The sequence below is a fragment of the Brachycentrus maculatus genome, unplaced genomic scaffold (genome assembly GCF_059751285.1).
Source record: "Brachycentrus maculatus isolate JH-2025_06_01 unplaced genomic scaffold, ASM5975128v1 h1tg000215l, whole genome shotgun sequence".
Lineage (NCBI taxonomy): Eukaryota > Metazoa > Arthropoda > Insecta > Trichoptera > Brachycentridae > Brachycentrus > Brachycentrus maculatus.
The window spans coordinates 38,390-51,942 of record NW_028280966.1 but is presented as its reverse complement, the minus strand read 5'-3'; the positions used below and the strand labels follow the sequence as shown (position 1 = coordinate 51,942).

The 13,553-nt window shown below is 32.9% G+C and overlaps 2 protein-coding genes across 2 annotated transcripts; one reads left to right on the top strand and one right to left on the bottom strand.

Annotated features, from left to right (window-relative positions):
* The first annotated feature begins 2,354 nt into the window (after positions 1 to 2,354).
* Positions 2,355 to 9,023, top strand: LOC148306993 (serine/threonine-protein kinase Nek7-like). The gene is made up of 5 exons (XM_088264087.1): positions 2,355 to 2,609; positions 3,183 to 3,402; positions 5,008 to 5,210; positions 6,302 to 6,415; positions 7,176 to 9,023. The coding sequence occupies exons 1-5, from the start codon at positions 2,355 to 2,357 to the stop codon at positions 7,359 to 7,361; spliced, it is 978 nt and encodes a 325-aa protein (XP_088120213.1). The 3' UTR covers positions 7,362 to 9,023.
* A 1,268-nt stretch (positions 9,024 to 10,291) lies between these two features.
* Positions 10,292 to 13,080, bottom strand: LOC148306992 (uncharacterized). The gene is made up of 3 exons (XM_088264094.1): positions 12,765 to 13,080; positions 12,546 to 12,617; positions 10,292 to 11,438 (listed from the first exon to the last, which is right to left on the bottom strand). Exons 1-3 carry the CDS (start codon positions 12,886 to 12,888, stop codon positions 10,735 to 10,737), a joined length of 900 nt encoding a protein of 299 aa, XP_088120220.1. The 5' UTR covers positions 12,889 to 13,080; the 3' UTR covers positions 10,292 to 10,734.
* Between the last annotated feature and the right edge of the window lie 473 nt (positions 13,081 to 13,553).

The window sequence follows — 13,553 nt, the reverse complement described above, 5'->3', positions numbered from 1 at the left end:
TATTTTTCTTAATTACGTATTAATATTTCATATGCATTTATATATTTAATAAAACAAATTTGTATATTAAAAATGCAGCGTAATATTTTCTGCTGATATATTGCAATATTCTAAAATATTTGTAATAGGACAAATTCATTACATTCCAAATACGCTATACATCAATGTCTTTAGTTAACAAGAACGCCTCGGTAAATAGAAACTAACGTTAAAGATCGATGTGTAGCTGATACTACCTATGGCATACCTAACTATGTGTTAAAGTTTTTTGTATTTAATAATATTTAACTCATAAGTCGTTATATGATGTAAATTGTTACATAAATAATTAAACTAGAGAATCAATGCATTATGTAAAATAAAACAACAATCATATTAAAACAATATTAACGGAGTAAATCATGATGTACGATCACTTTTAACAGAACGACAAATTAATGATTGTGAATTGTCAATACCTAAAGAAAAATAGTAAAATTGTTTAATTTTTGAAACGGAATTTTTATTTACATCACTTTTGTATCACTTCTACCCGTTTTTCCTTTCATCCCCATCCACACCAACATGGTGCACAGGTGCAACATCGAATCTAAGCGGAGTAAGCTAGGAGAGGAGTGGAATATTTTTGATGGGATGCAGATGACGTATGTAAGGGAGCTCGAGATATAGGGCATAACTGTTATATTGGAAAAGAAATGGAGGAGAAATACTAAGTAGGAAGAAGAAAAATAGCAGCAAGGACTTAAGCACAATGAGTTACAAACCCGTATTTGTACATATTAGTTACATTTGTCCCTGGTTTTCTCTACAGTATGGAGGGTGTATTCTAAGAAGTGACAAATGAAAAAAAAGCAGGTAAAGAATGCAATTGCATTTTATTAGTCTGTATATTTAAAACCACAGAAATTCAAGTGATGATGAGGATGTCTATCGATGTATACAGATTATATTTGATATATCGATCATTTGGTCCATAAACAATTTATTCCACGAATAATTGTTTTTCTCGGAAACACTAATTGACCACACAAAAACCAGGATTATTAGCCTGTCATTATTAGTATTATTAGTATTATTTATATATGTAAAAGTATAAATTAAATATGTAAATTCACACTTTGTGATACTGCGCCTGCCATTTTTAGCACGCAATCTGTGTAACATAATAGAACATTACAAAGAATGTTATAAATAAACATACAGTCGAACCTTTCATAACGAGTAATTCGCATAGCGAGCAAAAAAATGTGAAAAATTTCCTCCCTTAACGAGCGACATTTCGCATGACGAGTTAGAGAAAAGTCACGTCCCTTTTTCACGACATTAACTTGTGAGCCGGGACTTCTGCGCCAGTCAAAACAAAAATGTTTCCCATAACGAGTAAGATTCCGGAATGAATTATGCTCGTCATAAGAGGTTCCTCTGTATATAAAACATGAAATTCAAAAATTTGCTAAATTTAAATAGAAAAGTAATAAAACGTGTAAATCATACTTTTTATTTTATTTTTAACAAAATAACATTGAAAAAATACGATACTGGAATTGATTTTTAAAGGTCAGAGATTAATATCATGGCAAAAACATGAGAATATTCAAAGTAAGCGTATGCACGCTATAAAACAAACAACGCTCAATGTGTAAAAATATTGATTAGTAATTATTACAATATTTTCCTATAGAGTTATTCTAGACATGTCACTCGAGTCTCCAACTAGTATCTAAACACACGTTTTGTAAACTTAACTTGCATATTATTTAGTAAGGTCTAATGAACATTAATTTATTTTATTTATTGTTTCGGCATTAACTTTGTGGTAAGACATGTTACAATGATTAAATGAAATGAGATACTAATCACTTATTTCACTCTCATAAATTAAAATTGTTACAATAATTAAATGAGATACTAATAGATACTAATCACTTATTTCACTCTCATAAATTAAAATTATTACACCTTGTTCCATATAAAGGCCAAATTATGAATTATCTTGAAAATTTAGAAATCCAAAAAAACCTATATTCTAATAATAATTTATTAAATAATATATTGTTTCAAAATTCTTCACCTTTGCTTTCCTTTTTTCCTTTGTTTTCAAACTCCGCCCCTTGACTAACCCCTTCCCCTTACTTTCCCCTCTCCTTATTTATAGAAAAATTTTATATTTTATTTTTTAGTTACTATACAGACCTGAATGATGGAAGTTTAACTTCTGAAACATGTAGTCTATAATAAAACTCAAGTGGTAAAAAACAAGTGTTTTCTTTAATCATTGTAACATTAATTTAAATAAAGGTGATTCATAAAACAGGGTTGATTATAATATCAACATATAATTTATCATCATTATTATGATTACACCGACAAAGTTCACGGAAGATAGCGATGACGAGGTCGAGGAGCTTGCCTTGTCTTGCAGAGGTAAATATCGCTCATTGGAGCAATTTCACATTGAAAAGAAAATTGGACGGGGCCAATTTTCCGAAGTGTATCGTGCTGTTGTCATAGAAGAAGGAAGACATGTTGCAATAAAGAAAATACACTTCTATGACATGGTAGACGCAGTTGCGAGGATTGACTGTCTCAAGGAAATTAATTTACTGCAGGTAGGTACTATTTAAAAATAATTAATACGATAAATATTTGTCAGCCTCCTTAGTGTAAGGGTCAGCACGCTCGGCTACCGTTCTGGAGATCCCGGGTTTCATTCCCAGGGGGGGTCAAATAAATATAAGTGATTTTTTTTCACTGCAATATTTATTCAATATTACCCTGGACTTGTATTTATTCAATATTTATTCAATATTACCCCGGGGTGGTACCTGAAGCGGAGGGCTGATCACCTTTCCTTCATGTGTTAACGATTAAGATAGCACTGCGTTTATATGATGCAGTGCCCTATGCACCATTGGGGTACGGATAAAGGCTTGAAGAACACTGTCAGAAACGTCCTCTCACTGGATGACTGATAAATAAATAAAAAAACATCACCAAATAAAATAGTATATTCTCGTACGTAGCAACTGTCCCATGTGAACGTCATCTCGTATCTGGGGTCGTTCGTGTCCTCGCGCCGCCTGCACGTGGTTGAAGAACACTGTCAGAAACATCCTCTCACTGGATGACTGATAAATGAAAAACAAACATCACCAAATAAAATAGTATATTCTCGTACATAGCAACTGTCCCATGTGAACATCATCTCGTACCTGGGGTCGTTCGTGTCCTCGCGCCGCCTGCACGTGGTGCTAGAACTGGCCGAGGGCGGGGACCTGGGGCGGCTCCTGCGCACGGCGCGCCGGCGGCGGCGCCTGCTACTGGAGCCCGTCGTGTGGCGCTACTTCGTGCAGGTCTGCGCCGCCCTGGACCACATGCACGCCAAGAGGATAATGCACAGAGGTGATTCACAGTCATATCGGGATACAATTTCGTTTCACATTTTCAATAAATTTTGCTACTTAGTTTAAAAAAATGCTTTGCAAGAGAAGGTCTGTCAGGAAGCCTAGATGCTTCTGTATCAGATCTGGGAATGCGGTGGGACAGCTTTCAATATGGTACATAGAGGTCCGCCTCCGTAGTGTAATGTTCGTCGCACTCGGCTACTGTTCTGGAAATCCCGGGTTCGATTCCCAGAGGGAGGTATTAAATATCATACTATAATATTTATTAAATATCACCCTGGATTGGTACCTGAAGCGTAGGGCTGATCACCCTTCCTTAGCGTGTTAACGATCAAAGATAACACTGCATTTATATGATGCAGTGCCCTATGCACCATTGGGGTGCGGATAAGGGTTCGAATGAAATGAAAACATAGAGGTCAGTGGCGTGCAAAGATACTTAATTAGGGTAGGCAGTGTAATGGTCGGCACGCTCAGTTACCTGCCGTTCTGGAGGTCCCGGGTTCAATTCCCAGGGGGGGGGGGCAAATAAATATTAGTAATTTTTTTACGCTTATATTTCATAGAACCCTGAATTGGTCCCTGAAGCGCAGGAGTGATAACTTTGCCTTCATTTAAGTAATGCTCAAGATAACACTGCGTCAATACGACGCAGTGCCCTATCCACTATTGGGTGTGAATAAGGGGTTAGAGGCAATAGAGGTAGGTAGTAAGGTAAGCTAGGTTAGCTAAGTTAGAATAGGCACAGCTTTTGTGCCTATGTGAAATATAAGCCCCTGACAGAGGTATATATATCTTTCTCCTCATTACTGAAGGTTATGACCCTTGTCGAAGCAATGACTCTTCTCTAGTTATCCCTTGACTGCGCTACACGTAGCGCTCCAACCACCGAGATGTACTAGCTTGGTTTATGGTACCAATGTCTAAACAACACAAAATGCCCTACCCTCTTCTAGTGACGCGGAAGGTCTGCTGACGACTGTCAATAGTCCGGCTTCTCCTGAGGAGTTTTACATGGCTTTTTCCCAGCAATGAGCAAATGCTGAGAAGTTCCTGATTGGCCCACACTAGATTATCCCTCCTGTTCCCAATACAGAATAAAATAATACATCTTTTTTTAATTCAGAAGAAACATATTATAGATCATTCAGTGAAGTTTTGTTTATTGATTCTATAAACCTAGTTCATAACAAGCAAGGTAAATAATAAATGCAATTCACATTTTTAAAAAAACAGCATGGTTTATACTTTTCGTTTTCATTCATACCCTCATCCGCACCCGATGGTGCATAGGACACTGCATCATATAACTTTGGTTTTGATTCAACAAAAGGAAGTGAATCATAAACGCAATCGTTTTGGATGAAAGATTGATACCCATGGTCAACTAATTCAAGCTTTTAATAAAAAAAAATTGAAAATTATTTATTATACTCAAATTATTTAAATATTTAATCTGGAATGCGTAGGACAGATCTTTTTGTTTTCATTTGATTAAGTTATTATGAAGACAACACTGTATTCAATATAGTGCCCTTTACAGTATTGGCTCCAGATATGTGACAAAGAAGCAAAATGTGTTGATATGATTTTATTCATCCAGATATAAAGCCTGAGAACGTATTCATTACTTCCGAGGGAGTAGTGAAACTCGGTGACCTCGGTCTAGGAAGGTTCTTCAGTCACAAGACGATGGCGGCACATTCCCTCGTGGGGACTCCTTACTACATGAGCCCCGAGCGCGTGAAGGAACAGGGCTACAGCTTCCAGTCCGACATCTGGTCACTAGGCTGCCTGTTATACGAAGTGAGATAACACACTTATGGCTGTATTTCACAATTTTGATTATTAAAATATATTTGTTTTTAAACACAATGACAAACTTACCATTCACAAAACTTATTATTTAATATCTTCTGATATTTTTCGTTATTTTCACCATTGAATATTAGTCATATAATTTATATTTGAAGCAATAACTTTGTTTTAAAAACACTATAAATATTTTATTATAATGTCTACTGGTTTAGAAGCTAACCTCTTCTTTTTCAAGACTGATTAATACTTTTAAATTAATACTATAAACGTATTTATCAGTCTTGAAAAAGAAAAGGTTAGTTTCGAAACCGGTAGGCGTTATAATTAAGTTACAATATAATATTTATAGTGATTTTAAAACAAAGTTATATTTTAATTATAGAATATAAGTCAAGTATCGATCATAAAATAATTATCTTTATAATAATCAGGGTTCAAACTGTTACTGTACGATATACGTATGTACAAATGAAACCTTACATTAGACGGATAGTGTAAATTGTCAAACCAACCAATTTAAATTTTAAAATGTTCTATCTAAAATTTCTGAAATATTTATAGCAATTTCTCCTAAAAGAAAAAAAAGTTAGATAAGATTTAAAATAATACAAAATAATTCTTATCAGGATGGACATATTGAAAGAATAGCACAAAAGATACAGGATAGTAGAGGAAATAATGGATGTGATATTAATAAGACCAGGATACAGTGAATGAGGATCAGGGTGTGCATACTCGGTAAATTAGTCAAACTATTAACAGATTCGTAGAACATGGTAGCTTATATCAAACAAAAATTCTGTCATGATAAAAGCATTCTACACCAAATCTTTACTGCCAAAATATTAACCCTTTTTCAGAAGAACAATGTATATGCCGATTTGCAATGAACCATTTCGATACATTGCGAGAATCAAGTAATTGTGTAATGGAAGTGGAGTATTTTTTGACAATAAAATCTGATAATGCAAACAATAATAAATTTACATTATCAAATAAGTTGTATATAATTCTTTATGAAAAAACAAAAAAAAACTTGATTATTTTTATAACATAAGAAAAATTCTCATGTTTTCTAGATGGCTGCATTAAAATCACCTTTTTACGGAGACAAAATGAATTTATTTTCACTTATACAAAAAATAGAGCATTGCGACTATGAACCATTACCAGCATATGCTTATTCAGAACAGGTAAATAAATATTTTATTATACTTTTAATATTTATTCATCAGACACTGGATTATTGATCCCATGGGTAATATATTAATAAATATTATAGGTGTCTCAACTTCGAGACGAAGTATCTATAGTATTTTTAAACGAAAAAATATGGAAATCTGAGCATCCCAGGGCTTATGACCTGAGGCCTTAGGCTTATGGCTTATAAGTATTCGGCACACTCAAAATGTTGTAAATAAAAATAACTGGTCGAATTGTCGTGAAAAGTCGTGAAAAAAAAAATAACATCATGTTTTCAGCCGTTTTTCAGCATGTGGATATAATCCGGGATTTAGATCTTGCATACAAATAAAAGGATCTCTCCTATGTAAAACCTTTTCTCAATCCAACATAGATGACTGTTGTGAGCTCATATGTACAGCGTCACGAGATTGATTAATATATATATATATATATATATATAAGAGTTCCAAAAATTTGAGTACTGTGGTTGTTAATCATGGCTAGAATTGGTGAATGTTGCATGTATGTAAAGTGATCACTTAACCAGCCTATGATAATAGGTCATAAGCCATGTAAATACACAGACTTCTATAGTATTCTTCATCTTTGTTGAGATGTCAAAATGATTTTCATTTCATGTTATGGTGCAAATTGACTACTATACACAATAATTTATAGTTGCATTAGTAATTTTGCTTTTATATTTTGACTAACCACAAATGATTCTTTTTGGACCTAATATCTGATTGGCGGCATTACTATTCTTAGTACCGGAGCTTGGTGGCCGCTTGCATCAGAGCAGAGCCACTCGAGAGACCGAGTATAGGTTATGTGTACACCGTGGCCAGACAGATGAACTCCTTTCCGAATACCGATCAGCCGACATCATCCACCAGCGAACCGAGGACCTCAAAACCTTACTCATTTGCAAAAAATAACTACGATAATAATTAATCAATGAAAAAATCTACACAGAACAAAAACTAAGATATTAGTTTTCATCACTTCATAGTTTATTGTTACATATACCAATATTTAAAATTGTATTAAATATACCGCCAATATCTTGAATATACACATCAAAATTTATATAGTTTTAATTTAAATTTCCAGTCACTAAAAATTTGTGAATAAACATAAATAGACCACAAAAAATTATATTACACAAGTGTCCCTACAAAACATTTTCATGTAAAATCAGTTGAAAAACTGCATGACTAATATTACAATTAAAATATGGTTTATATTTTGGTTGTCACATACATGTGACATTTTTATAACAAATGCAAATAATTATTTCCATTTGTATTTGTGATTCTCAACATTAATAACATTTTTAAATTTTTATTATTAAATTTATAAAAACCACTATTTCTTCAAATCTATTGCGAAAAGTGTTTGACGCATTCAAATTCGAAATCAAGCATCTTTATATGATGTACGATAATGATGAAATAGTGGTATTTACCAGGTAAAACTTCGATGAATAATGGATAGATATTACCACAAAGTGACTGCTGAAATAATTAATAAAATAAACAATATGTTTTTATATTGGTTTGACTAATATTTGTTTTCTTCTAGATTACTGCTGGTAGGAAAACTTAGGTTATGATGCATTGCAATTATACACATGTTTCAACAACATTTTAGACTGTATTTCAGAATGCAATTTCTCATAAATTTCCAGATATAAGCAGTAAGCATCTAAAGATCATGAAGTCAAAGATGCGCAAGTCCCAGACAAAAACTCCTGTCAAATTTTAATTATCTAGATAAATAATTTAATTATCTAGATAATAAAAGTACATAAATTGAATCACATATTATTTTTATTTGCCTATTGAATTCAGTAAATGATTTCATGGTATGTTTCCAATTTTTTATAAGAAAACATACTATGTTACATACAGTATCTACTCAATGAATTAGGGCCACCCATTATTTTTTAGAATACTCTGAAATCTTTTGGATTATTATATTTATTTTACATAAATACTTTAAGTTTTCTATTGACATCTAATATCATGTATATTACCTTCAATAATATGTAAAATATACCTGGATTATTTAAGCCTTTACAAAATTTCAAACCCTTTTTCTGAGAAAGGTCCCTAATTAGCACAGGTAGACAGATAGTTGAATGTTCGAAAAATAGTCCTATCTCATTTATTAGTGAAGTTTCTTGAGTTCTGGTTGTTGTTTTGTTCAGAGAGGTTATATAATTATCGTGTCTTGTGAAAAAAACTTAATTTTTAATTTTAGTTCATAAAGTATAATTTTTTTTTGTAAACACAAGTGTTTTTTTTGAAAAGGACAAAATGGGAAAAAGTAAAGACATTTCTGAGGAAAAAAAGTCTAGTGTTATAATGCTACTAAAATTAGAAATACTATCTAATAGAGAAATTTCAAAAAAAGTAAACGTTTCTCGTCAAACAGTGGACAGAATATCAAAATCCATAAAAAATCAGTCACCCGCCACCAGCAATCGGCGAAAGAACTGTTGTAGGATTAGAAAAACAACACCGAGGACTGATCGAAAAATCGTTCAAAGTGCCTTAGAAAACCGTAGTGCATCAGCAAAAACATTAAAAATCAAATTGGAAGAAGAGGGTATAAATATATCGGTATCAACACTGAGGCGACGTCTTTACGAAGTAAATCTGAAATGCAGGCGCCCTGTAAAAGTACCAAAATTGACACCACGAATGAAAGCGGATCGATTAAAATGGTCCAGGCTACATCGAAATTACTCGGTAGATGATTGGAAAAAGGTATTTATTTAAATTGAATTTTCAACATATCATTTTAGTAAATAAACTTATATATTTGAATTAAACTTAAATTTTCATTATTTTTCAGGTCATCTTTAGTGATGAGTGCCGGTTAGAAGCCGTGACAGAGAGCCGTCGATTTGTCAGGAGAACACCAATGGAACGTTACAATGAGGCCTGTGTGGTAAAAGTTATCAAACACCCCCCTGCAACAATGATATGGTCATGTATTATTAACAATTTACCTGGGCCGTTGTTTTTCGTGGAAGGAACAATGAACCAAAATTCCTATAAGCAGGTCCTCGAACGAATTTTATTGCCCTTCTACCATACACTCGACCCAACAGAAGGTCCATACACCTTCATGCAGGATGGGGCACCTTGCCACCGGGCTAAATCAATAATAAAATTTTTGTCTAACAAAAATCTGCCTTTGCTCCCCTGGCCTGGAAATTCTCCGGACCTTAATCCTATAGAAAACGTATGGAGCATGTTATAAAATAAGGTATACTCATTTCCAAATCCGACAGTAGACTGTCTAAAAAAAATATTCAAAAAATTTGGTCAGAAGACGAAGAAACAAAAAACATGATAAAACAGTGCATTTTAAGTATGCCAAAAAGAATTGAGGCAGTTATTTCTGCCAAAGGTGGAAATACTAAATACTAACTATATTTATATGAAAATATATGCATAATTTAAGCGTAATAAAGTGTTCATGTGTAAATAAAATTCAATGTTGTTTTATTCAAGGTTTTCTCTGAGTTATTCCTGTTTGAATTGAGAAATTGCGCGAAATTCTGCGTGGCCCTAATTCATTGAGTAGATACTGTATGTTTTGAACATTAACATATTTAACTGGTTAGTGCTGTCAACAAGTTGACTCTTTGCATTTTGCAAATTTGTAAACATTAAGTGTCCATATAAAAAATTGAAAAAAGTATTGGATAATAAACAAAAACATTAAGCGTGTGGATAAATATGGCCTTCATCTACAGTGGAACCCCGAAGATCCGAGGTCGAGGGAAATATAAACAAGGTTTTAAAGAAAAACATTTGTAGAAAAACATTTTTCAAAAAAACACACAAAGACTGAAAAAAGAACACATGTGTTACTCCATTAAATTATTATTTATAACCTAATTTACTTTTAAAATTATTAAAAGTTAGTAAAATATACAGTACTGGACCTGTATTGCTACTTAGTATAGTTCGCGGGGGCCGATAACCAGAAAGTCTCTAATGACTTTACATATCGTACGCGGGGGGTATGTTGAATATTAGGCGGCATAGAGTGGTACGTAAAACGTAACTGCTTAGTTTAAAGTACTATGTATGACCTATATTACAAATTTCTCCGCTAATCCGAACTTTTCGAAATCCGAACAGACCACAGTTCCGATAAGGTAGGATTTCCGGGGTTCCACTGTATATAAATTTTAAAATTGCTCCATAAAAATTATTCTTGAAATTTACCATCAATAACTGGTATTCAAAGTGTTTACACTGTTTGATTAAAACAAAAAACATCTTAGGAGACACATTTAAAAACATTAGTCGTCATTTTGCAATATTTCCATAACATCACTTTTCTTCATATTATTAACATTAAGTAAAAGGTCTTTTAAAATCTTATTTCGCTCCCGTTGAATGTAATTATTTTCTAGCATAGATTGCGATATTCTGTTGAGAGCTTCGAGTTGTCGTTCTTGCACGTTTATCCAGTTTTCATTCAAACTGAATGATTCATCTTGCCCCGCCACTTGCTTGGGAGACTTGGGAGAATTTTGGGGAGATGAGAAGGTAACGTCGGCATTCATTTGTTCTGATTTTACTCTGGGTGAACTCCAGATGTTAGGCAAAGCGGTGTTGTCTTCGCTGATCGGAGAAGCGGGTTGGGCTAGATCCGTAGACTTCTTCTTTTTGAAGGGGGGAGGAGCATTGTAATTGTGCCTCTTCAAAAGGTCGTCTCCAAAGATTGTTTCCAAATAGTGAAAATGTTCCCAGTTAGTAGAATTAGGATTATCTTTGTCTCTGTAAATAGCCGATCGGTATCTCCTCTTGAGGTTTCTCATTTTGCGATCTAAGATCTCTTCGGACACCGAACCGAAACCATTTTCTTCAAATTCTCTTTTTACCTCCGTCCATAAAGTTTTTCTTTTCTTTTCTGGGTCACGAAAATCCCTGCAGCGTTTTATTATCATGTCCAGAAGAAATTTTGTAGCTCTCGGGGACCAACGATGCTGCAGGTCGTCCTCTGAAAATAATAGATTTAATTATTTTTTAGACTAACATAACAATAATTATGTACATAACTAACATAATAATAATTTGACAACAACTTTTATAGAAGAGACTGAACTGATTGTTCTTCAGCGTGTACCTAGACTTCCATTTTCTTTTCTTAATAAAAACTTACTTTTATATGTTAAGATATTAGTGTAATATTTACATTTCCCTTAAAAATTAAAACTTTTAAGGTTTTTAAAATGAATATTTTAAAACACAAGAATTACTTGTCAATAATTTAATGAATCGCCCGACAAACATTGTAACTGCCAAAAAATCATAAAATTTACAAGCATCTAAAGTGGGCTTGCATATATCAGTACATTTTTTTGATGATTAAAAAAAAACTTAGTGCACTTGCAATGTTATTTGAGCAACACATTCAATTATTGTTTATTTATGTATTCAATATTAAAATGATCGCCAGAAAAATGTTTTATATCCAAAAAGAATTGATTAATATTGTGAATTGATTCCATAAATCGCTCTCCTTTCAACAACGTCATAAATCAAAAAACTTAAAAAATATAATAAAATATATTAAAAATAAACATCAAGCCACTTATTGAGCTCTTTACTGTGCGACAGATCTTTTTAGGTAAAACCTGAAGGTTTTTTCTCCATTTGAAAAATATTTAGTATACCTATTTAAAAAAATAATAAAACAATACCTTTTCTTCAAAATGCAAAAACAACACTTTCTGTCCTGTAGCGGGTAAATATTAAGTTAAAAATATGCTTTTTGCTGGTGTAGTACATTTATATAAATAGTACATTTTTTATTATTGTATGTATTATAGTACATTTTCTTGGCATTTCGAAAACATGCACAACTGAAAATTTATGATTTTTTATATATAACGTTGTTGAAAGGAGTGAGCGAAATGTTTAAATATAAGTTTGAATACAAAGGTTCAATAACATAATTAATTGGTAAATTTTGATTTGACCAGAAAACATAAATAATCACGCAAAATAAAGAGATAATAACCTCTAGTAATTTCTTAATTTTTGTAAGAATTCATGCTATAATTTACAAGAGGTAACATTATTTTTTAATATCAATTTCACTTACCAAATTTATACTCTTGCTTTGGTTTCGGCTCATCTACATGTTTTCCAATGTATTCAATAAAGTAGTCTGAATCTAAAAATAAAATATATTTGGGTTTTAAACGATGGCATAGTTATAACACGATGGAATATTCAACTTTATTCTCGTATTCCTTAAACGATGTTACGAGTTATGATGCCAAATAATGGTTTGTATCGTATTATTACACAGTCAACTAACCTTTTTGAAGTTGATCGTGAACATCAGCGCTTTCTGTAACACTATAATATACTCCATTATATTCGTAAATATGTTTGTATACTATTTCACCGGGTTCTACTTTTTCCTCGATGTCTCTTGACATGATCGAATAAAAATTGGGAAAATTAAACGACACAAGACTAAAGTACAAATGTTTTGAAAACAAACGTCAAATTTTAAATGTCAGAATAGCGATCAGAAAGTTTGGTCCAAGATCAGTCCATGGTGATCATGATCAACCAGATTGAACAAACACGATCACCTCAAAATGGCGACAAGCGTTCATTTGCGATGGTCACGCAATCGACGTACGATCGGGGCTGCGTTCAAAATGAATGACGCCGGTAAACGATGAACGCCCGCCAAAATCAAAACGGATTGCACTAAAAGCCTCACTTTTGAGAAGAAAGAAAAATGTTTCAGTACATGTATTCTAACGTTTAATATAATTAATCGCTAGCTGAATTCCATTTTTTAATATTTAAAATAAATAAACAAGCATATACATATAATCAAAACTGACAATTCAGCGATCACGATGAACACAGGTGACGATGAATTTGACGCAACTTACGTTACACCGGATTTCGATCGACCAACTCCGCGCATGCGCCGCCCTTGCAATTTTATCAAAAAGGTTGCGTTTAGAAAGAAATCAAAGACCGTGTTTACGTCATATGTCCACATTTGAAGGTACCAATATTCAAAATATTTTGTGGTAAAAAACTTATTAAATGTTTTTATCCTATCCTACTTTCACAGATTCTT

Bases quoted from the DNA above. Each gene is read 5' to 3' on its own strand.
- LOC148306993 (XM_088264087.1), top strand. From the start codon at position 2,355: ATGATTACACCGACAAAGTTCACGGAAGATAGCGATGACGAGGTCGAG. The intron at 2,610-3,182 runs GTAGGTACTATT...TCTCGTACATAG, and splicing joins AGGAAATTAATTTACTGCAG to CAACTGTCCCATGTGAACAT. The intron at 3,403-5,007 runs GTGATTCACAGT...TTATTCATCCAG, and splicing joins CAAGAGGATAATGCACAGAG to ATATAAAGCCTGAGAACGTA.
- LOC148306992 (XM_088264094.1), bottom strand. From the start codon at position 12,888: ATGTCAAGAGACATCGAGGAAAAAGTAGAACCCGGTGAAATAGTATAC. The intron at 12,618-12,764 runs GTTAGTTGACTG...TTTTATTTTTAG, and splicing joins TCACGATCAACTTCAAAAAG to ATTCAGACTACTTTATTGAA. The intron at 11,439-12,545 runs GTAAGTGAAATT...TATTATTTTCAG, and splicing joins AAAGCAAGAGTATAAATTTG to AGGACGACCTGCAGCATCGT.